Below are 24,925 nucleotides of genomic sequence, written 5' to 3'. Positions count from 1 at the left end.
TTACACATTGAATTACAGATTCTACTATATAATTCAGAGCTGCATTCACAATTCTGCTGGCTGCTGTTGGAAGCACACAAGGCTTCCAGCTTAAGGCTATGTTCACACTAGAAAAATGATTTTTCTTAAGAGTGCACCTGTGTTAAAAAACGCACCAAAAACGCACCTGCGTTTTTGGTGCGTTTTCGGTGCGTTTTTACCGCTGGTTGCTCCCTGCGTTATTGTGCCAATTATATATTGCTAATAACGCAGTTAGCTGCAGAAAAGAAGTGACATGCTCATTCTTTTTCTTAAGAAAATTCTTTCAGTAGATTTTTTTAAGAAAAAAACGCAGTGTGCGCACAGCTAATTTTTTTTGCCATAGGTTTTGCTGGGGAATGTCTGCAGAATGGTTACAAGAATTTCTCAAAAAAATTCTGCAGCAAAAACGGACCAAAAACACAGGTAAAAAACGCAGTGTGTGAACATAGCCTAATAGTTTTATCTTGATAATGTCCTAGGTAAATACAATACTGGTAAACTTCCCAGCAAAAACACTACGCCAGAAGATAACACTGGTGAATCAGAGCTAAGTAGTAAAATATATTTTCAGAGATGATTAGTGCCATACAAGTCCCTTACTATATAGATTACATCAATATATAAATGGATGCAAGTGACTTAGGTTTACAGAAATAACATCATGCTGAAGCCCACGGCTTGTCTATGGGTGTGCTAAAAGAAATATTCACTGTACACTTTTGCATGATGTAAACCTTTAAAATTACAATTACATTAGGTAACAAAAAAAACTAAATAGTCGTTCTTCACACGGAATACCAGCCAATACTCACATTGCTAGTAAGTTCATGCACAGTGCCATCTTTAGACATACTGGTCTCCTTATCAGGATCATTCTGAGAATCATTAAAGAAATGTTATTAATTGCTAAGCCATATATCAGCCAATAAAGTCAACTAAAGGTTCAAAAATGCAATATATAAATTTACTATCAATCATAAGCATCTTTTGTTTAGCACTGAGAGTTGTCCAAGACTTCAAGAAATGAAATTCCTAATTTTCCTGGAGGATTCACATGGCTACCAGGATACAGATGGCATGTGCCCCCCCCCAGGCGTGCAGTAAAATAAGCAAGACTGACAGGGAACCAATAGTACTGAAGTGCTAGGGGCTTTATCAAAGGAGTAACCTTTAATAATGGCGACAGAGTGCCATAGTATGCATTGGTGCTACAAATGCAACATGAGATTTAGAAAACTGGTCAGTTTCACAACTGGTATCCTTTATACTTTCTTTCTCTACCACAAAGAAGAATTTTTCTTTCAATGGAGATAAAGTTGTACTTAGTTGCCAGACATGCCTGATCACTCTTTATCTGCTACCAAGTTTCCTTGAATATAAGCCCTACCCTGAAAATAAGCCCTAGCAGAAATTAATGGCCTTTTCGGAGTAAGGCTTAAATATCTGCCCTACCCGAAAATAAGCCCTACTCACGGTTCAATAATGAAGTGTCCGTGCAGCTAAAAAAGTTAAAGATACTGCAGGACACTTCATTATAGGAAGCAGACACTCCCAAAGAGAGAAGACAGACCCAGAATCATAGTCACCAGACTGGGATGCGGTGGGACATGGGGACCTGCAGTGGAATGTATTGAGGACCACACGACAACACACACACACACACACACACACACACACACACACACTGATACTGTACCGTTCTGGTGACCTGGGACGCTGTGGAACGAGAGGACCTGTGGTAGAATGCATCAAGGACCTGCGGTGTAATGTATCGATGTGTTCCTCCGCAGGTCCTCATGTTCACAGCATCTCAGGTCCCCCTGTCTGCCAGGAGCAGGGCGATATCACCGTGTGTGTGTGTGTGTGTGTGTGTGTGTGTGTGTGTGTGTGCGTGCGTGCACGCGCATGTATTCATGAGAGAGAGAGTGCGTGCGCCAGAAGCAAGAGAGGACTGCTGTGGAGAAGACAAGGACCTGCAGATAGCGCGCACTGTGTACCTGGGAACGACGCAGATGGTCCAGATAAAACAGTCTGCACTTGGATTTCTAAGGGTCCCGTCACACGTAGCGACGTTACGGCAATCCCACCAGCGATATGACCTGGCAGGGATCTCTGGAGCGTCGCTACATGGTTGCTGGTGAGCTGTCAATCAGGCAGATCTCCACAGCGATCAGAGACCAGCCACCAGCGACCCGTGTAACAACGCTGTGCTTGGTAGCCAGGGTACACATCGGGTAACTATGCAAAGCACTTTGCATAGTTACCTGATGTGTACCCTGGCTACGTGTGCAGGGAACCGGTGTCTGGCAGCCTGTAACCAGCGTACGCTGGTAACCATGGTACACACTGGGTAACTAAGCAAAGCGCTTTGCATAGTTACCCGATGTGTACCATGATTACCAGCATACTGCCACTTATAGGCTGCCAGATGCCACCTCCTTGCACATTCAGATCGTTGGTCTCCCGCCGTCAAACACGCCAATGCGTGCTGCACAGCGGGAGACCAACGAGTAAAAAATGGTCCTGATCGTTTTGTAACGATCAGCAACCTCACAACAGGGGCCCCGCTCGCTGCTGCTTGTCACACACAGCGATATCGCTGGCGAGGTCGCCGATACGTCACAAAACCTGTAACGTCTCAGCAATCTCGCTCGTGATCTCGCTGTGTGTGACTGGGGCTTAAGTGTGAAACTGGCTTAACCCCTTCACCCCCGGCCACTAAAACACCCTAATGACCGGGCCATTTTTTGCCATTCTGACCAGTGTCACTTTGACAGGTTATAACTCTGGAACGCTTCAACGGATCCTGGCGATTCTGAGATTGTTTTTTCGTGACATATTGTACTTCATGTCAGTGGTAAATTTAGGCCGATATTTTTTGCGTTTATTTGTGAAAATTTAGGAAATTTTGCGAAAATTTTGAAAATTTCGCAATTTTCAAACTTTGAAAATTTATGCCCATAAATCTGAGAGATATGTCACACAAAATAGTTACTAAATAACATTTCCCACTTGTCTACTTTACATCAGCGCAATTTTCGAAACAAATTTTTTTTTCGTTAGGAAGTTAGAACAGGTCAAAGGTCATCAGCAATTTCTCATTTTTCCAACAAAATTTACAAAATAATTTTTTTTAGGGACCACATCACATTTGAAGTGACTTTGAGAGACCTAGGTGACAGAAAATACCCAAAAGTGACCCCATTCTAAAAACTGCACCCCTCACACTGCTCAAAACCACATCCAATAAGTTTATTAACCCTTTAGGTGCTTCACAGGAACCAAAGCAATGTGGAAGGAAAAAATGAAAATTTTACTTTTTAACACAAAAATGTTACTTTAGCCATAAAATTTTCATTTTTACAAGGGAGAAAAGAGAAAGTGCACTATACAATTTATTGTGCATGTTCTCCTGAGTACGCTGATACCCCATATGTGGTAAAAATCAATTGTTTGGGCGCACGGCAGAGCTCGGAAGGGAAGGAGCGATATTTGAATTTTTGAACGCAAAATTAGCTGCACTCATTAGCGGACGCCATGTTGGGTTTGAAGACCCCCTGAGGTGCCTAAACAATGGAGCTCCCCCACAAGTGACCCCATTTTGGAAACTAGAGCCCTCAAATAATTTTTCTAGATGTTTGGTGAGCACTTTGAACACCTGGGGGCTTCACAGAAGTTTATAACGTTGAGCCGTGAAAAGAAAAAGTTTTTTTTTTACCACAAACCGGTTGCTTCAACTAGGTAGCTTTTCTTTCACAAGGGTAACAGGAAAAAATGCACCATAAAATGTATTGTGCATTTTCTCCTGAGTACGCAGATACCTCATATGTGGTGGAAATCAAATGTTTGGACACACGGCAGTGCTCGGAAGGCAAGGAGCGCCATTTGAATTTTTGAGTGCAAAATTAGCTGCACCTGTTAGCGGACGCCATGTCGGGTTTGAAGACCCCCTGAGGTGCCTAAACAATGGAGCTCCCCCACAAGTGACCCCATTTTGGAAACTAGAGCCCTCAAATAATTTTTCTAGATGTTTGGTGAGCACTTTGAACACCTGGGGGGCTTCACAGAACTTTATAGCGTTGAGCCGTGAAAAGAAAAAATTTTTTTTTACCACAAAACGGTTGCTTCAACTAGGTAGCTTTTTTTTCACAAGGCTATCAGGAAAAAATGCACCATAAAACGTATGGTGCAATTTTTCCTGAGTACGTAGATACCTCACATGTGGTGGAAAGTAATTGTTTGGGCAAATGGCGGGGCTCAGAAGAGAAGGAGCGCCATTTGACTTTTCAAACGCACAGACGCAGTGCACTGATCGGCCGCTGCAGGACGCACGGTCGGATGCGATACAAAAAGCGTCGGGGATACGTAAAAAAAAAAAGTCACGCCAAAAATTGAGCAGGGATGCAGATCCGTTATCTGCATCCCTGGTCAGTGCTTGGCGGGACGCACGGACGGATGCCATACAAAAAGCGTCGGGGATACGGAAAAAAAAAAAGTCACGCCAAAAATTGAGCAGGGATGCAGATATGTTATCTGCATCCCTGATCAGCGCTCAGCGGGACGCACGGACAGATGAGGTGTAAAAATGGACAGGGGATACAGAAAAAAAAAGAAAAAAAAAGTTATACTCACAGTACCCAGAGGATCACTGACCAGAAGAGCTGCAGAGGAACAGATGGCAGAGAGATGGACAGCTTTACAGGAGCAGCAGGCAGATCAGCAGAATGCCCAGGAAGGACCCAGCGATGGAGGCAGATGTGATCGGGCCGGTGAAGACAGGTAAGAGGACGTCGGGGGAGAGCAGAGGGGGGGGAGCGCAGAAGGGGAGAGGTGGGGGAGGAGAGCAGAGGGGGGGGGGGGGGGAGCAGATGGGGAGACCGGAGAGGGAGCTGCAGAAGCAGAATAGAGATAATGGGGGAGGCAGTCAGATCGCGGGGGGAGCAGATCGGGATGTCGGGGGGGGGGAGCAGATCGGGATGTCGGGGGGGCCAGATCGCAGGGGGGCACGGGCTAACACGGGAGCGCGCAGGGGCACCACGGGAGCGCGCACGGGCTGCAAGGTGAGCACAGTACTCACGTGCAGCAGGAGCGGTGACCTCAGCTATGGAGGCGGCGGCGGCAGCAGCAGCGGTGGCGTGGTACCACAAGTACCAGCCACTGCACGCTGCAGACATGTTGGGGGAGGGCTCGCAGGCCAGCACAGGCCTGGGGAGGGCGGCCACCGGCAGATCAGACCGCCCCACTGCACACTGATTGGAGCGATTGCGCGTCATAGCACGATCGCTCCAATCAGTGCTGCAGGGGCTGGGGGCGACATGTTTGAGGTCCACCTATGATATGCTGCAGCAGCTGCGGCATCTCATAGCTGGATCTCACAGTATCGCACTATTTCCGGCATTATTTTTGCCGAAATTAGTGCGAATGATGTGGTTGGCGGTTCAGATTTGAACAGCCAATCACATCGATCGTCGATAGGGGGTGGCGATGCCGCCCCCCTGGGCTCAAGCAAAGGTCCCCTGCTGTAAGAAACAGCAGGGGACATCATTTGAAAGCCGTTGCTATGGCCACGGCAATCAAATGAAGTTTAGGCAGTAAAATTACGTCCCTGGTCGTTAAGTCACGTTAAAATAGGACGTAATTTTACTGCCCGCGGTCGTGAAGTTGTTAAAGTCTTTTTGATTGTGAGAACACTAATTCTCAATCATTGGCCTAGGTAAACAAGTTAATAATCAGCCGAGGAGTGAGCTAAAATGATCGTTATTTAGTTTACTGGATTATGGATGTGCTGGCAACAATGTACATGCTGTTAAAGCACCACTAGAGCGTTTTTGTTTTTGTTTTCAGTGCTGCTGTGGTGTTTTAAATGTAAGTTTCCTGCCCCTATTCTTAAATGTACCCTCTGGCGGATCCTTAATTTTTCGGCACTGCTCTGGTCTCACGACACCATCTTATGATGTAAATAAAGACTGGCCGGAAGTAAGACATTAAGTCACAAGCACTCAGTACAACTCTACGAGAGCCAGAACAAGACCAGAACGAGGCTCTCATAGACTTGCATTGAGTTGTGACCTCTGGCGCTGTCCATAAAACATGAGCTGCTGGCAGGTCACAAATCGAAAGAGACCAACTGAAGTAGAAACAGATGAAGACGGCGGCAGGTGAGTAGAGGACTGTGGGCAAGAAAAAGAGAATTTTCTTTACTTACCGTAAATTCTTTTTCTTATAGTTCCGTATTGGGAGACCCAGACCTTGGGTGTTTAGCTTCTGCCTCCGGAGGACACACAAAAGTACTACACTTAAAAGTGTAGCTCCTCCCTCTGAGCTTATACACCCCCTGGTGAGCCAATCCCAGCCAGTTTAGTGCAAAAGCTGAAGGAGAATAGCCACCCACAAGTAGAACAGAGCAAGAGCCGGAACAACCGGAGACTCTATCCACGACAACAGCCGGTGATAACACGCGGAACAAGAATTTGCCAACAGGCAGCAGGGAGGGTGCTGGGTCTCCCAATACGGAACTATAAGAAAAAGAATTTACGGTAAGTAAACAAAGAAGGGAATTTTGTTTACTTACCGTAAATTCCTTTTCTTCTAGCTCCAATTGGGAGACCCAGACAATTGGGTGTATAGCTATGCCTCCGGAGGCCACACAAAGTATTACACTAAAAGTGTAAAGCCCCTCCCTTTCAGCCTATACACCCCCCGTGCTGCTACGGGCTCATCAGTTTTGGTGCAAAAGCCAGAAGGAGGAAAAAAATTATAAACTGGTTTAAAGTAAATTCAATCCGAAGGAATATCGGAGAACTGAAACCATTTAACATGAACAACATGTGTATACAAAAACAGGGGCGGGTGCTGGGTCTCCCAATTGGAGCTAGAAGAAAAGGAATTTACGGTAAGTAAACAAAATTCCCTTCTTCTTTGTCGCTCCTAATTGGGAGACCCAGACAATTGGGACGTCCAAAAGCAGTCCCTGGGTGGGTAAATAATACCTCATAATAGAGCCGTAACGGCTCCGTCCTACAGGTGGGCAACTGCCGCCTGAAGGACTCGCCTACCTAGGCTGGCATCTTCCGAAGCATAGGTATGCACCTGATAGTGTTTCGTGAAAGTGTGCAGGCTCGACCAGGTAGCTGCCTGACACACCTGCTGAGCCGTAGCCTGGTGTCGCAAGGCCCAGGACGCTCCCACGGCCCTGGTAGAATGGGCCTTCAGTCCTGAGGGAACCGGAAGCCCCAAGGAACGGTAAGCTTCGAGAATTGGTTCCTTGATCCACCGAGCCAGGGTTGATTTGGAAGCTTGTGTCCCTTTACGCTGGCCAGCGACAAGGACAAAGAGTGCATCCGAGCGGCGCAGGGGCGCCGTACGAGAAATGTAGAGTCTGAGTGCTCTCACCAGATCTAACAAGTGCAAATCCTTTTCACATTGGTGAACTGGATGAGGACAAAACGAGGGTAAGGAGATGTCCTGATTGAGATGAAAAGGGGATACCACCTTAGGGAGGAATTCCGGAACCGGACGCAGAACCACCTTGTCATGGTGAAACACCAGGAAAGGAGCTTTGCATGATAACGCTGCCAACTCAGACACTCTCCGAAGTGAGGTGACTGCTACTAGAAAAACCACTTTCTGCGAAAGACGTGTGAGCGAAATATCCCTCACGACAAACCCTTTTCCAATCCGGATTGAAGAAAGGACAGAAAAGTGGGCAAGGCAAATGGCCAGGGAGAAAACCCCTGAGCAGAGCACCACGACAGGAATATTTTCCACGTCCTGTGGTAGATCTTGGCGGACGTTGGTTTCCTAGCCTGTCTCATAGTGGCAATGACCTCTTGAGATAATCCTGAAGACGCTAGGATCCAGGACTCAATAACCACACAGTCAGGTTGAGGGCCGCAGAATTCAGATGGAAAAACGGCCCGAGACAGCAAATCTGGTCGGTCTGGCAGTGCCCACGGTTGGCCGACCGTGAGATGCCACAGATCCGGGTACCACGACCTCCTCGGCCAGTCTGGAGCGACGAGGATGGCGCGGCGGCAGTCGGCCCTGATCTTGCGTAACACTCTGGGCAACAGTGCCAGAGGAGGAAACACATAAGGAAGCCGAAACTGCGACCAATCCTGAACTAAGGCGTCTGCCGCCAGAGCTCTGTGATCTTGAGATCGAGCCATGAATGTTGGGACCTTGTTGTTGTGCCGTGACGCCATTAGGTCGACGTCCAGCATCCCCCAGCGGCAACAGATCTCCTGAAACACGTCCAGGTGAAGGGACCATTCCCCTGCGTCCATGCCCTGGCGACTGAGAAAGTCTGCTTCCCAGTTTTCTACGCCCGGGATGTGAACTGCGGATATGGTGGATGCTGTGGTTTCCACCCACAGCAGAATCCGCCGGACTTCCTGGAAGGCTGGCCGACTGCGTGTCCCACCTTGGTGGTTGATGTAAGCCACCGCTGTGGAGTTGTCCGACTGAATTCGGATCTGCTTGCCTTCCAGCCACTGCTGGAACGCTTTTAGGGCAAGATACACTGCCCTGATCTCCAGAACATTGATCTGAAGTGAGGACTCTTGCTGAGTCCACGTACCCTGAGCCCTGTGGTGGAGAAAAACTGCTCCCCACCCTGACAGACTCGCGTCCGTCGTGACCACCGCCCAGGATGGGGGTAGGAAGGATTTCCCCTTCGATAATGAGGTGGGAAGAAGCCACCACCGAAGGGAAGCTTTGGTTGCCTGAGAGAGGGAGACGTCCCTGTCTAGGGACGTCGGCATCCTGTCCCACTTGCGTAGGATGTCCCATTGAAGTGGACGCAGGTGAAACTGCGCGAAAGGGACTGCTTCCATTGCTGCCACCATCTTCCCCAGGAAGTGCATGAGGCGCCTCAAGGGGTGCGACCGACCTTGAAGGAGAGATTGCACCCCTGTCTGTAGCGAACGCTGTTTGTCCAGCGGAAGCTTCACTATCGCTGGAAGAGTATGAAACTCCATGCCAAGATATGTCAGCGATTGGACCGGTGTCAGATTTGACTTTGGAAAATTGATGATCCACCCGAAACTCTGGAGAATCTCCAGAGTAACGTTGAGGCTGTGTTGGCATGCCTCTTGAGAGGGTGCCTTGACCAGCAGATCGTCTAAGTAAGGTATCACTGAGTGACCCTGAGAGTGGAGGACCGCAACTACTGTAGCCATGACCTTGGTGAAAACCCTTGGGGCTGTCGCCAGGCCGAACGGCAGTGCCGCGAACTGAAGGTGTTCGTCTCCTATGGCGAAGCGCAAGAAGCGCTGATGCTCTGGAGCAATTGGTACGTGGAGATAAGCATCCTTGATATCTATCGATGCTAGGAAATCTCCTTGGGACATTGAGGCGATGACGGAGCGGAGGGATTCCATCCGGAACCGCCTGGTCCTTACGTGTTTGTTGAGCAGTTTTAGGTCCAAAACAGGACGGAAGGACCCGTCCTTCTTTGGAACCACAAACAGGTTGGAGTAGAAACCGTGACCCTGTTGCTGAAGAGGGACCGGGACCACCACTCCTTCTGCCTTCAGAATGCCCACCGCCTGCAGAAGAGCATCGGCTCGCTCGGGAGGCGGAGATGTTCTGAAGAATCGAGTCGGAGGACGAGAGCTGAACTCTATCCTGTAACCGTGAGACAAAATGTCTCTCACCCCACGGTATTTTACTTGTGGCAGCCAGGTGTCGCAAAAGCGGGAGAGCCTGCCACCGACCGAGGATGCGGTGTGGGGAGGCCGTAAGTCATGAGGAAGCCGCCTTGGTAGCGGCACCTCCGGCGGTCTTTTTAGGGCGTGATTTAGACCGCCATGCGTCGGAGTTCCTCTGATCCTTCTGAGGCCTTTTGGACGAGGAGAATTGGGACCTGCCCGCACCCCGAAAGGACCGAAACCTCGACTGTCCCCTCCTCTGTTGGGGTGTTTTTGGTTTGGCCTGGGGTAAGGATGTTTCCTTTCCCTTGGATTGTTTGATGATTTCATCCAATCTCTCACCAAACAAACGGTCGCCAGAAAATGGCAATCCAGTTAAGCACTTTTTGGAAGCCAAATCTGCCTTCCATTCCCGCAGCCAAAAGGCCCTGCGTATTGCCACCGAATTGGCGGCTGCAACCGCCGTACGGCTCGCAGAGTCCAGGACAGCATTAATAGTGTAGGACGCGAATGCCGACGTTTGAGAGGTTATGGACGCCACCTGCGGCGCAGACGTACGTGTGAGTGCGTCAATTTGCGCCTGACCAGCTGAGATAGCTTGGAGTGCCCATACGGCTGCGAATGCTGGAGCAAAAGACGCGCCGATAGCTTCATAGATGGATTTCAACCAGAGCTCTATCTGTCTGTCAGTGGCATCCTGAGTGAAGCTCCATCTTCCACTGCAACTATGGATCTAGCCGCCAGTCTGGAGATTGGAGGATCCACCTTGGGACACTGAGTCCAGCCCTTGACCACGTCAGGGGGGAAAGGGTAACGTGTATCCTTAAGGCGCTTGGAAAAACGCTTATCTGGACAAGCTCGGTGTTTCTGGACTGCCTCTCTGAAGTCAGAGTGGTCCAGAAACATACTCTTTGTACGCTTGGGAAACCTGAAACGGAATTTCTCCTGCTGAGAAGCTGACTCCTCCACTGGAGGAGCTGAGGGAGAAATATCCAACATTTCATTGATGGACGCAATAAGATCATTCACTATGGCGTCCCCATCAGGAGTGTGAGGGATGGGGAAGGAAAGCAGCATGTGGGCTCCAGCCTCCGTACCCGCAATGGATACTTCAACCTTAACAACACCGCCGACAAGAGTGGGGTGAGAAGGGAGCATGCTGGGGGCCCTGTTATGGGCCCTCTTTTCTTCCATCCGACATAGTCAGCAGCTGCTGCTGACTAAGCTGTGGAGCTATGCGTGCATGTCTGACCTCCTTCGCACAAAGCATAAAAACTGATGAGCCCGTAGCAGCACGGGGGGTGTATAGGCTGAAGGGGAGGGGCTTTACACTTTTAGTGTAATACTTTGTGTGGCCTCCGGAGGCATAGCTATACACCCAATTGTCTGGGTCTCCCAATTAGGAGCGACAAAGAAATTCTCTTTTTCTTTATCGTTCCTTTGGGAGACCCAGACCTTGGCACTTTCCAAAGCAGTCCCTCGGTGGGAAATAAACAGAAAAACTAAGAAGTAGGCAGAACCTAACTTCACAAATGGGCGACAGCCGCCTGAAGGATGCGTCTGCCCAAGCTCGCATCTGCCGAAGCATGAACGTGCACTTGGTAGTGCTTCGAGAAGGTATGCAGGCTAGCCCAAGTGGCAGCCTGACAGACTTGTTGAGCCGTAGCTTGGTGCCTAAAAGCCCAAGAGGCACCGACAGCTCTGGTCGAGTGTGCCTTGATCCCCGGCGGGGGAGGCACCTGAGTACTCTGGTAGGCGTCCGAAATAGTCGATCTAATCCAACGGGCTAAGGTCGGCTTAGAAGCAGGGAGGCCCTTGCGCCGACCTGAGGTTAGCACAAAAAGAGAGGTGCACCGCCTGAGCGCAGCGGTGCGAGACACATAGATCCGGAGAGCACGCACCAGATCTAGAGTATGCAGCGCTTTTTCAAAGCGATGAACAGGGGCCGGACAGAAGGAAGGTAAGGTAATGTCCTGGTTAAGGTGGAAGGGAGAGACCACCTTAGGAAGAAAGTCCGGAGTCGGACGGAGAACCACCTTGTCTTGATGAAAAACTAAAAAAAGGTGACTCCGAGGAGAGCGCAGCCAAATCAGAGACTCTCCTGAGAGAAGTTATGGCAACCAGAAAGGCCACTTTCTGAGAAAGACGATACAAAGAAACCTCCCTAAGAGGCTCAAAAGGGGGTTTCTGCAATACCGTGAGGACCAAGTTAAGGTCCCAGGGATCCAAGGGCCGCCGATAAGGCGGAATGATGTGAGACGCGCCTTGCATGAAGGTGCGGACCTGAGCCAGCCGAGCGAGACGCCGCTGGAACAGAACTGACAGAGCTGAGACTTGTCCCTTGAGAGAGTTGAGGGACAGTCCTAGCTGCAGACCGGACTGTAGAAAAGAGAGAAGGGTCGGCAAAGAGAATGGCCAAGGAGGATGGCCGGTAGAGCGACACCAGGACAGGAAAATTTTCCAAGTCCTGTGATAGATCTTAGCGGAGGAAGACTTACGGGCCCGAGTCATAGTGGAGATGACTTCAGGAGGAATACCAGAAGCCGTCAAAATCCAGGACTCAAGAGCCATGCCGTCAATTTGAGGGCCGCAGAATTCGGGCGAAAAAACGGACCTTGCGAGAGTAGATCTGGACGGTCCGGGAGATGCCACGGCATCTCTACGGACAGTTGGAGCAGGTCCGGATACCAAGCTCGCCTGGGCCAGTCCGGTGCAATGAGGATGACTCGACGGCCCTCCATTCTGATCTTGCGCAGGACTCTGGGCAAGAGAGCTAGAGGGGGAAACACGTAGGACAGACGAAACTGGGACCAGTCTTGAACCAGAGCGTCCGCGGCGAAGGCCTGAGGATCGTGGGAGCGAGCCACGTAAACAGGAACTTTGTTGTTGTGACGGGATGCCATTAGGTCCACGTCCGGAGTGCGGCAGATTGACTGAAACACTGCCGGGTGCAGAGACCACTCGCCACCGTACACGCTTTGACGGCTGAGATAATCTGCCTCCCAGTTTTCCACGCCTGGGATGTGGACTGCGGATATGGTGGACTTGGAGTCCTCCGCCCATTGAAGGAAGCGTTGTACCTCCATCATTGCCAGGCGGCTGCATGTCCCGCCTTGGTGATTGATGTAGGCAACCGCTGTCGCGTTGTCTGACTGGACTCGAATGTGCCTGCCCGCCAACAGGTGGTGAAATGCTAGGAGAGCTAGAAGCACGGCTCTGGTTTCCAGCACATTGATTGAAAGGGCTGACTCGGACGGAGTCCAAGTGCCCTGCGCTCTGTGGTGGAGACATACCGCTCCCCAGCCAGATAGACTGGCATCCGTGGTGAGAATCACCCAGGACGGGGCCAGGAAGGAGCGCCCTTGGGACAGGGAGAGGGGCCGAAGCCACCACTGAAGAGAGCTCCTGGTCCGTGGCGACAGAGCCACTAACCTGTGTAAGGAGGAAGGCCGCTTGTCCCAACAGCGGAGAATGTCCAGCTGCAGGGGGCGCAGATGGAACTGGGCAGAGGGAACAGCCTCCATGGACGCCACCATTTGACCCAGCACCTGCATCAGACGCCTGAGGGTATAACGGCAGGGCCTCAGCAGAGAGCGCACCGCTAGCTGGAGTGACTGCTGTTTGATTAAGGGCAACTTCACAAGTGCCGGCAAAGTCTCGAACTGCATCCCTAGGTACGTGAGACTCTGGGTCGGGGTCAGAGTGGACTTGGGAAGATTGACAAGCCACCCGAATTGGGCTAGAGTGGCGAGAGTGAGCGAGACACTCCGCTGACAGTCTTCGCTGGATGGAGCCTTGACTAGAAGGTCGTCCAGGTAAGGGAGCACTGCCAACCCCTGGAGGTGCAGAACCGCAATCACTGCTGCCATGACCTTGGTGAATACCCGAGGGGCCGTGGCTAACCCGAAGGGGAGAGCCACGAATTGGAAATGATCCTCTCCTATTGCAAAACGTAACCAACGCTGGTGTGAAACTGCAATTGGCACATGTAGATAGGCATCTCTGATGTCAATGGACGCCAGGAAATCCCCTTGGGTCATTGAGGCAATGACTGATCGCAGAGACTCCATGCGAAAATGCCGCACCCGAACATGCTTGTTGAGAAGCTTGAGATCCAGGATGGGCCGGAAGGTACCGTCCTTTTTGGGAACTAGGAAGAGGTTTGAGTAAAAACCTCTGAACCGTTCCCGAGCGGGAACTGGTACAATTACTCCGTTTCCCTGCAAGGATGCCACGGCCTGCGAGAAGGCGGCGGCCTTGTAGCAGGGGGGAGTTGAGAGAAAAAATCTGTTTGGCGGGCTGGAAGAGAATTCTATCCTGTAGCCGTGAGATATGATATCTCTCACCCACTGATCGGAGACTTGTTTTAACCAAGCGTCGCCAAAGTGGGAGAGCCTGCCACCGACTAAGGACGTTGCTGGAGCGGGCAGAGAGTCACGAGGAGGCTGCCTTAGTGGCAGAACCTCCTGCGGTCTTCTGCGGACGCGCTTTTGGGCGCCAGTTGGATTTCTGGTCCTTAGCTGAGTTAGCGGACGAGGCGGAGGGCTTAGAGGACGACCAGTTGGAGGAACGAAAGGAACGAAACCTCGACTGAATCCTACCCTGGGCGGGTTTCCTGGTCTTGGTTTGTGGCATGGAAGTACTCTTCCCGCCAGTAGCTTCCTTAATAATTTCATCCAGCTGTTCACCGAACAGCCGGGAACCAGCAAAAGGGAGCCCAGCAAGGTACTTCTTTGAAGAAGCATCTGCCTTCCACTCTCGAAGCCACAAGATCCTGCGGATAACTAGGGAATTAGCCGAAGCCACCGCAGTGCGGTGAGAAGCCTCTAGCATGGCAGACATGGCATAAGATGAAAAAGCTGAAGCTTGAGAAGTTAAGGCAACCATCTCAGGCATAGATTCCTTGGTGAGGGAATGCATCTCCTCTAGAGAAGCAGAGATGGCTTTGAGAGCCCACACTGCTGCAAAAGTCGGGGAAAACGCGGCCCCCGCCGCTTCATACACAGATTTGGCCAGAAGGTCAATCTGACGGTCAGTGGAATCCTTAAGTGAGGTGCCGTCAGCCACCGACACAATGGTCCGGGCTGAGAGCCTAGACACCGGGGGGTCTACCTTTGGGGAGTGAGACCACTCCTTGACCACCTCAGGTGGAAAGGGAAAACGGTCATCAGAACCACGCTTTGGGAAGCGTTTGTCAGGACAGGCCCTGGGTTTGGTCACAGCGGTCTGAAAACTGGAGTGGTTAAAGAACACACTCTTTACGCTCTTAGGCGAGGTAAACTGGTCCTTTTCTGCCAGAGAGGGTTGCTCCTCTGATACTGGCGGATTGAGATCCAGCACAGAATTAATAGAAGCAATCAAGTCACTAAGATCTGAGTCACCCTCGAGATCAATGGGGTACATGGAGTTAGCCTCCGAGCCCCCCGTAAGGGCATCCTCCTCATCTTGCGAGTCAGCTCTTGAATCAGAGCCGCGGGATGAGGAGGGAGAGGAAACCCTATGCCTTCTCTTAGGAGGACGGGGTCTCAGCGCAGAGTGAACTCTGCCTAAGAAAATGGCCGCCGGAGCGAAGAGAGGGGGCGGGACTTGGGGGCGTTCCTGTAGGAGAGCGGGAACTGGAGGGCCATAGAGACCTGCAGGGGAGGAGACACGCCCCAGCAGTGGGGAGTGTCCCTCCCCTGTGCAGGACGGCCGCCGGGAGGAGCCGTGCCTGTCCCTCTGCATGAGTGACATGCGAGGGTAGTTAACAGAAACAAGGCCTCCGGCAAAGCCGGGGCCTAAATTTAAGCGGCGAGGCCGATGCGCAGGCACCATCGGCGCGGTTCTCGGGCGAAAGCTAGAGAACCCGCCGGAAATGCCAAAATAAATACATTCAGCATACTCTCCCCATACAATAAAGAACAGGGACCCCCAACATATAAACGTCTCAGGTACTTAGCTGCTGAGACGCAGGGCCAGGTCCCTGGAGATGAGTGCTCCGGTCCAGCAGAATCCTCAAGGGGCTGTGGATGGAGACCGGTCTCCTGCCAGGCATGGAGACCGTGCTGGCTCCCACTTCAAGCCAGAGCCCAGGAGGGATGGTGAAGGAGCCCGGCATGTAAGGCTCCAGCCTTGGAAATCAACCTTACAACACCGCCGACACAGTGGGGTGAGAAGGGACATGCCGGGGGTCCAGACGTGGACCCGCACTTCTTCAATCTCTTCCAAAAAAGGAAGAAAATCATGAGAATGCATGTGTGGATGTATGCCTCCTGAACACAAAGCGATAAACTGGCTGGGACTGGCTCACCAGGGGGTGTATAAGCTCAGAGGGAGGAGCTACACTTTTAAGTGTAGTACTTTGTGTGTCCTCCGGAGGCAGAAGCTAAACACCCAAGGTCTGGGTCTCCCAAAGGAACGATAAAGAAACTTAGATTTAAAGCACCACTCCAGGGTGAAATATAAAAAATACTGGGGTAGTGCTTTAAAAAGTCTCTTGTCAGCACAGAATGACTGTTCAAATCAAGTGCAGGTGCTCAGTGCCTCACTTCGGGGCCAATCTTGTAAGTGCACCTTCCCATCTGCATGTTTTCCCTCTATCGCCACACCTTCTTTCACTGACATCTCTGGCTTCTTAGAGCAGATGAGGGCAAACAAGCAGATGGAAAGGTGAACTGGCCCCGCCACAGTGCACTTGGTCTCAACAGTCACTTTGTGCTGACAGATTCCCTTTAATATTGGGACAGGTCAACTGTATTAATGCCTGTGCTGTCCTCATAAGGTTTGTGTCAGTCTGCGTGAACAGGCCTTTAATACGGTGTTTTATCTCCTTTGGCAGGAGTGCACCATTCTCCAGACTCTTGGCTTGCCTGCTTGTTGGGCGCAGTGCACCACTGCTTGACTGACAGCTTAGACCACCTACATTGTTAAGCCGCTGGCCAGAACTGGCCACTCCCGACATTGCAAGCAGACGCAGCTTTGCCACTGCAGTGTATTAAGAGTAAAGTGGCACTGAAGCTGTCCAGGAGTGGACGCTAACAGTATGGTCCAGCAATCCTTGCCAGTTTCAGAGCAGCGCTTACAAGCATTATTGGAAACCGCTTGCAAGCACTGTCCACGTGTCCATTTGATCACCACTATTAGACTGTTGGGGTGGTTGATAACTTAAATAACAAGCAGTAAACAAAGTTATAAATTACTCTGTTCTTGATATCGTAGAGGATTTTTAATGTTAATTCTTAGTTACTTACACTGTCGCTTGCCTTTGCAAGCCCTTTGCAAATTAATTCATGAAAGAAGTTGGGAATATCTCTTCAAACAGTGCCGATCCCCTTTTATACAGTCAATTGGTGCTTGTTTATGGGCTAAAATCAGATCTTGTAAATGGGCTTATGCACATACAATCACCATTCAAGTTACCTTTATACTGTCTGCAAAATCCTCCAGTGCTTTGGCTCCAGTGGTCTCTATTGAAGTTATAAGGTTCGGTAATTTGTTCTTGGTGCTGGCAGCAGTACCCTACACATTGAGCAGAAAAAAAATTACATTTGAATTGTTTTCTGTTAAAACAGTTCTCCACTACTCAGAGAACCCCTTCTCAAATATTATATTCTCCATTGTAGAATAAAAACTCGCAATACTCATCTGCCCACAGGTGCCATTCTCCCAAGGCTCACATGACATTGTTATGCCATCTTAGCCCTTCAGATGTCTGAGGTTCATCCAAAGGAAGTACAAGCCCAGCAGCTCAATAACGGACAGATTGTTTTCCACGAACCGTATGGCCAGGGTCATGTGAGCCTCGGGAACAACTTCACCGACATCACTGAAACAGTGCCATTATAAGAGGTGACCATGGGCTATTTTTAAATTAGAAAGAGGAATATAATATTACAGAAGAAGTTGTCCAAATAGTGGTCCAACCCTTTAACTAAGAAACCGATGGATGGACATATCACCCGTGTTAGCACTTACCTGAAGAACTTTGTCAAACTCAGGCTTGGTGAGTTTGAGGTGGCGTAATATAGGGAAAATACTCAACACAGAGGTGAAGTCATGCCTGGAATTGGCTTTCTTGGCAGCCAACACAATATTTTCCCCTTCCAAAATAAGATTATCCAGCGTCTCCTAAATAAAGAAATAGATATAGGTAATGAGCAAATTTGAAACTGGTCTAAAATTGTTCTGAGCTCCTCAAAGTACTCGTGACTGACCTGAATGAGAGAATCAAAGGTTTTCTTCTGATGATGCTCAGGAATGATATCTATAAGAAGCTGGTACTCGCTCTGTGCCAGTCGCACAAATGCACTGATGCAGTAAATGTAAGTGTCTATCTCAAGATCAAGAACATCTTCTTTCCCTGGAACAGTAAAACAAATTGTTGAGTATAATGCTACAAAGGGATCTAGTGTATATAAAATTGTGTGAAGACCTCAACCAGAAAAGTGAACCTCATTCTAAGAGTTAGATGAAAACCCATCACCATAGGGAACCAGTACTCACCTAAGGGTGTACCGTGTTTCTCGCCCACGGCATCTCCGTGGTATCTGCTACGTGAGTCTTGTTCATGACCTAATCAGTATTTAGGGGGAGGCAGGGGAATAGCGTTATCCTTTACTTCACACAGAAGCCTGTGCCACACAGAGTGGTTGTCCGGTGTCCGAAATGGGAAAAGGTTCAGAATACGGGATGATCTAAAAGGCTCCTTATCCAAACCCACAAACCAAGAGCAATCAAAAGGACGCAAGGGCTACAGCCATATCTCCTGATCATATGTTAGCTATAAGCGCTAATGTCATCAGAATGGTAAGCTACGAAATCCATGAAGGGATATACAACCCACCAATAGATAATAGGATATATTGTAGTAGTAAAGGACAAGGATATATTTTTCAGAAGCATGTAGCCTGTTATTACAAATTTCAAAAAGAAATAACCGAGGAATGCAACAATGTACAATTGTTATGTTATGGGGCATATAAGTGTTTTCTGAAACAGAGGTGTCAGAAGAGTCCTCTTGAAAAACCCCTCTTAAAAGAAGCAGTTCTGGTTCCTGCCATCAGCTGCACATCAAGAAATTTCAGAATCGTATGTAGGATTGTAATCATCTGCAATAGACATGTGCATTTACCTTCAAGGATGCTGAGGCTGGACCCTCCCTTTTTCCCATCAAGCCCGTGCTGTGAGTATTGTTTGAGAAGATTCTGAGCCTTTCGGATAGTGCCTGTCACCAAGAGGAGAGCGGGAACAAGAGAAGAGCAACAAGGGAGGAAAAATCTTGGAGAATGAGCAGGAAGGTATTGAAACACCAAAATACAGATGAAAGAGCACCAGGGGAAATTAGAAAGAGACATTTACCATGGGAGTTAAGATCATCTTACAATAGCATTAGAGGAACATTGCAAGCCACCACACCGCATAGCATGCTGGTAAATCTGCCAACAAGAACATCTATACTTTACTTTCAATCCAATATATTGCTAATCATCACACACTGGGATGACTCTTAGGCTTCATTTGCACATCTGTGTGACATGTCTGTGTGTTGTCCGTTTTATTTGCTTGCTGTGCTAGATGTGTTCCCTGTATGGCATGTTGAAGAAGGTGCTCTGGTCTGTAAACTGATATGTGTGGCGGAAAACTAACACTGCGCATTACCCTGAAAACACCCTCCACACTGTCAAATATGGTGGCGGCAGCAATATGCTGTGGGATGCTTTTCTTCAGCAGGGAAAGGGGAAGTTGGTCAGAGTTGATAGTAAAGGCCCCGTCACACTAAGCCACATCGCTAGCAACATCGCTGCTAACGAACAACTTTTGTGACGTTGCTAGCGATGTTGCTGTGTGTGACATCCAGCAACAACCTGGCCCCTGCTGTGAGGTCGTTGGTTGTTGCTGAATGTCCTGGGCCATTTTTTAGTTGTTGCTGTCCTGCTGTGAAGCACAGATCGCTGTGTGTGACAGCGAGACAGCAACAACTAAATGTGCAGTGAGCAGGAGCCGGCTTCTGTGGAGGCTGGTAACCAATGTAAACATCGGGTAACCAAGAAGCCCTGTCCTTGGTTACCCGATATTTACCTTTGTTACCAGCCTCCTCCGCTCTCACTGCCTGTGCTGCCGGCTCCTGCTGTGTGCACATGTAGCTGCAGGACACATCGGGTTAATTAACCCGATGTGTGCTGTAACTAGGAGAGCAAGGAGCCAGCGCTAAGCAGTGTGCGCTGCTCCCTGCTCTGTGCACATTTAGCTGCAGCACACATCGGGAAATTAACCCCATGTGTGCTGTAACTAGGAGAGCAGGGAGCCAGCGCTAAGCAGTGTGCGCTGCTCCCTGCTCTGTGCACATTTAGCTGCAGCACACATCGGGAAATTAACCCCATGTGTGCTGTAACTAGGAGAGCAAGGAGCCAGCGCTAAGCAGTGTGCGCTGCTCCCTGCTCTGTGCACATTTAGCTGCAGCACACATCGGGAAATTAACCCGATGTGTGCTGTAACTAGGAGAGCAAGGAGCCAGCGCTAAGCAGTGTGCGCTGCTCCCTGCTCTGTGCACATTTAGCTGCAGCACACATCGTGTAATTAACCTGATGTGTGCTGTAACTACGAGAGCAAGGAGCCAGCGCTCAGTGTGCGCTGCTCCCTGCTCTCTGCACGTGTAGCTCCGTGCGGTGGTAACCAAGGTAAATATCGGGTTGGTTACCCGATATTTACCTTTGTTACCAGCCTCCTCCGCTCTCACTGCCTGTGCTGCCGGCTCCTGCTGTGTGCACATGTAGCTGCAGGACACATCGGGTTAATTAACCCGATGTGTGCTGTAACTAGGAGAGCAAGGAGCCAGCGCTAAGCAGTGTGCGCTGCTCCCTGCTCTGTGCACATTTAGCTGCAGCACACATCGGGAAATTAACCCCATGTGTGCTGTAACTAGGAGAGCAGGGAGCCAGCGCTAAGCAGTGTGCGCTGCTCCCTGCTCTGTGCACATTTAGCTGCAGCACACATCGGGAAATTAACCCCATGTGTGCTGTAACTAGGAGAGCAAGGAGCCAGCGCTAAGCAGTGTGCGCTGCTCCCTGCTCTGTGCACATTTAGCTGCAGCACACATCGGGAAATTAACCCGATGTGTGCTGTAACTAGGAGAGCAAGGAGCCAGCGCTAAGCAGTGTGCGCTGCTCCCTGCTCTGTGCACATTTAGCTGCAGCACACATCGTGTAATTAACCTGATGTGTGCTGTAACTACGAGAGCAAGGAGCCAGCGCTCAGTGTGCGCTGCTCCCTGCTCTCTGCACGTGTAGCTCCGTGCGGTGGTAACCAAGGTAAATATCGGGTTGGTTACCCGATATTTACCTTAGTTACCAAGCGCAGCAGCTTCCACGCGGCGCTGGGGGCTTGTCACTGGTTGCTGGTGAGCTCACCAGCAACTTGTGTAGCCACGCTCCAGCGATCCCTGCCAGGTCAGGTTGCTGGTGGGATCGCTGGAGCGTTGCAGTGTGACATCTCACCAGCAACCTCCTAGCAACTTACCAGCGATCCCTATCGTTGTTGGGATCGCTGGTAAGTTGCTTAGTGTGACTGGACCTTAAGACAGATGAAGCTAACTACAAGGCAATCCTAGAGGAAAACCTGTTAGAGGTTGTAAAAGACTTGATATTGGTGCATAGGTTCACTTTCCCGAAGGACAACAACCCTAAACATACTGCCAGAGCTATAATGTAATGGTTTAGATCAAAGCATATTCATATTCAAAGTCCAGACCTGAATCCCATTGGGAATCTGTGGCAAGACTTGAAAATGGCTGTTCACAGGCGCTCTCTATCCAATCTGACTTATCATTTGCAAAACAGCTGAGCTCCAATAATGCAATTGGAAAGTAAGTTTTTCTTACATCAGATTACTCTACAGAACATGATGTAACATGTCCATTTTTAGAATGCAAATTGTCTAAGGCTGCTTTCACACTTCCATTTTTTTTTCTTTCAATTGCAATACGTTGCCTTGAGGAAATACGGTATCCTGCAAAATATTTTGCAGGAATCCGTATTTTCCCCATAGACTTCTATTAGCGACAGATTGTGACTGATTGCCTTGCGTTGCATCAGCCGCGTGACGGATCAGTCATTTAGTGACTGACCGTCAGACAGGAGCAATGCTGAATATAACGGTTTTGTCCATCGGCGAAAAAACAAACGGATGGCGATGGATGCGTCAGCATCCACTCTGTGTTATAATGGAAATGTTCCCTCTCTATCTCCCTCTCTCTTCTCTCTCTCCTCCCCCCCTCTCTCTCCCCCCTCTCTCTCCCCCTCTCTCCTACTCTCTCTCCCTCTCTCCTACTCACTCTCTCTCCCCCTCTCTCTGCCTCTCTCCTCCTCTCTCTCCCCCTCTTCTCTCTCTCTCCCCCTCCTCTCTCTCTTCCCCTCTCTCTCTCTCCCTCTCTCTTACTCGATCTCTCTCCTAATGTGTCTCTCTCTCCCTCTCTATCTCCCACTCTCTTCTCCAAGTCCCCCCCCTCTCTCCTCTCTCTCTCTCCCTCTCCTTCAGATGGTCTTATCAAAAACTGGGCCAGTCAGGGCCACAAAGTTCAAACCTGATTGCCTCTCTTGGGAGGACCATGCGCTCATCTGAAGAGCTGCAATCTATTGCACATCATTTTATAGACCATAATAGAGCATGTTGCAAGTTTTCCAAAATAGACCATTGGCAGTGAGGCGAGACATCCATGCATATTGGCTACAATTAGTTCATGTGCTGTCCACGTGTGGCCTATGGACCAAAAACAGACTCTTCTGAACGAGCTCTTAAATCATGGCGCTGATAAATAAAAAACATGTGCTAGAGTCCTGCAGCAGATGACAGCATGCTTTGCACAGAGAATACACCCATAGTTTATTAGATTAGCAGTAGACCCCACACCAATCATCATAAAGTTATGGAAAGCAAGGTAAAAAGAATAAACATATTGTGCTTGTCTCCCACCCACTATCCCGGACACACGGAGTGGCCTTTACTCTGGTGAGGCTGCAGGCTGACAAAACAAGATGTGACATCAATGCTTATTACACATAATGAGATACAGACAGATATATGAGACATTGAACTAAGGTAACATCAGAAATAACACGCAGAATACATTGCAGTTTGCTGGACGGCATCTTATGCACATAAAGGCTTTGGATCCATCAACATCTATGGAATCGCAATGATCAGATTTTTTAGACAAGGCTGGAAGCAGAGCTATACACCAGCGTGTTAGAAGACTTTCCCGCAGGTGTTATGCACGTTTCGTGTTAATGCTAGCGTTGCACACTGCAGAGAACTACTTTCTAATTACCTGGTATGAAGACTGCTTGTCATCAGGACATACAAGAGAGGAAATAACTCATTATACTCCAGGAGGAAAATAAAGGGAAAGATTTGTAATTGATGGCAAATTGAGACATGTCTGAAGCCTGAAAATGATAGCAGTGACATGCTCCTTGCTAGGTCTGCAAGCCATAAGATAGTGGGTATTCTCATCTTATGTATAAATGGCATAGGATATGGAATAAATGCTTGATAGATGTGAGGGCCAAATACCCTTACCTATCAAAAAGATACAGAACTGTGTCTGCACCTGCATTGCCTACAGAAATGCCTTTTTAGTCTATGGAAGTTACAGAAAGAGCCAAAGTTGGAGGATATCTCTGTTATGATTACAATGGTAAAAGCAGGCAGCCAATTTTAATTATTAAATGAGGGTTCCAAGATGGCCCTTTTCTTGCAGATATGCCATAGGGATACCCCTATAGTAATATTTTGTTTGCGAGCAAAGTATTTTATGAAGTAGCAGTAAAGATAATAAAACACAGCCCATTATATACTCAATGCAAATGTACACATGGGCAAACAAAAAAGAAAAAGATGAGACAACTAATGGAATGACCAATCTCAGCAATATGAACCTCTCTGACAATGGAACCCCTGGCTATATTCTGCCACAGGAATGTTAACCCGTATTCAATATTTCCTGCCTGACCTGGTCTCTTGGCTGGCTTTTTGGTTGGAGTGTCCTTTCTTTTATTTTGCACAGCGGGAGAATAAGGAACGCCAGAGGAGGAGCTGTTCTTTCGGAAATGCTCTTTAAGACCTTTGATAGATCGGTCCAGTTGACTGGATCGAATTTGGCAATATACATTCATGAAGTCTGGAAAATAAAATGAAAGAAGGAAACTGGCATGTTAATAATGAAAAACATCCTATAACCCCTATTTTGAAACCATGGGGTGTACGTGTCAGGGCATCCTTACATTTCAAGGGGTCATCCACTGCTAAACAATCCCTTAATAATGGTCACAAGGAAAATGAAAGATTATAATAATATATAATTTATAATGTATACACACACAGCTCTGGCAAAAATTAAGAGACCGCTGCAAAATTGTCAGTTTTTCTAATTTTTCTTTTTATAGGTATATTTGTGAGTAAAATGTAAATTGTTCAATTATTCTATAAACTACTGCCATGTCTTTGAATTTTCAAGCAATAAATTTTGTATTTATTTTCTGAAAATGAGAAATGGTCAAGATAACAAAACAATGCATTGCTTTCACACCTCAAATAATGCAAAGAAAACAAGTTCATAATCATTTAGAAACAACAATACTAATAATGTTTTACCTCAGGAAGAGTTCAGAAATCAAATTTTTTTGGAATACCCATGATTTTTAATCACAGCTTTGTGCCTTGGCTGCTTTCCAGCAGTCTGTGACACTGCTTTTGGGTGACCTTATGCCACTCCTGGTGCAGAAATGTAATCAGTTCTTCTTTGTTTGATGGCTTGTGACTATCCCATCTTCCTCTTGATTATATTCCAAAGGTTTTCAATGGGGTTCAGGTCTGGAGATTGGGATGGCCATGACTAGGTTTTGATGTGGTGGTCCTTCATCCACACATTGATTGACCTAGCTGTGTGGCATAGTGCATTGTCCTGCTGGAAAAACCAGTCCTCAGAGTACAGGAACATTGCTTGATCAGAAGATAGCAACTGTTTTTCCAGGATAACCTTGTATGCAGTTTGATTCATACGTCCTTCGCAAAGTTTAATCTGCCCAATTCCTGCCCAATTTCTAGGGTAAAGTAATTTTCTTTGATGAGTCAAACACCTGGTCGTGGTTAGACGGAGACCTGGAGAGGCGTACAAGCCACAGTGTCTTGCACCCACTGTGAAGTTTTGTGGAGGATCAAAGATGATATGCTTCAGCAAGGCTGGAATTTGGCAGATTAAACTTTGAGAAGGATGTATGAGT

General features: G+C 48.6%; 1 protein-coding gene across 10 annotated transcripts in view; it reads right to left on the bottom strand.

Moving 5' to 3' along the window:
* The window catches only part of EXOC7 (exocyst complex component 7), a 114,889-nt gene that overhangs the window by 43,004 nt on the left and 46,960 nt on the right, over positions 1 to 24,925 (bottom strand). For 3 of the 10 annotated variants that reach the window (XM_075349588.1, XM_075349586.1, XM_075349589.1), the window contains exons 6-12: positions 23,656 to 23,823; positions 22,972 to 22,983; positions 18,781 to 18,873; positions 17,864 to 18,009; positions 17,625 to 17,777; positions 17,070 to 17,168; positions 834 to 896 (exon numbers count right to left, since the gene is read on the bottom strand). In XM_075349588.1, coding sequence (XP_075205703.1) covers positions 834 to 896; positions 17,070 to 17,168; positions 17,625 to 17,777; positions 17,864 to 18,009; positions 18,781 to 18,873; positions 22,972 to 22,983; positions 23,656 to 23,823 — 734 coding nt within the window. Of the gene's footprint in view, positions 1 to 833; positions 897 to 17,069; positions 17,169 to 17,624; positions 17,778 to 17,863; positions 18,010 to 18,152; positions 18,222 to 18,780; positions 18,874 to 22,971; positions 22,984 to 23,655; positions 23,824 to 24,925 lie in introns of all 10 variants that reach the window. The other 7 variants (XM_075349596.1, XM_075349597.1, XM_075349587.1 and 4 more) reach the window with 5 other exon arrangements.

Source organism: Anomaloglossus baeobatrachus, chromosome 5 (assembly GCF_048569485.1).
Source record: "Anomaloglossus baeobatrachus isolate aAnoBae1 chromosome 5, aAnoBae1.hap1, whole genome shotgun sequence".
NCBI lineage: Eukaryota > Metazoa > Chordata > Amphibia > Anura > Aromobatidae > Anomaloglossus > Anomaloglossus baeobatrachus.
The sequence above is the reverse complement of the archived record's forward strand: the minus strand, read 5'-3'. Positions and strand labels throughout refer to the sequence as shown.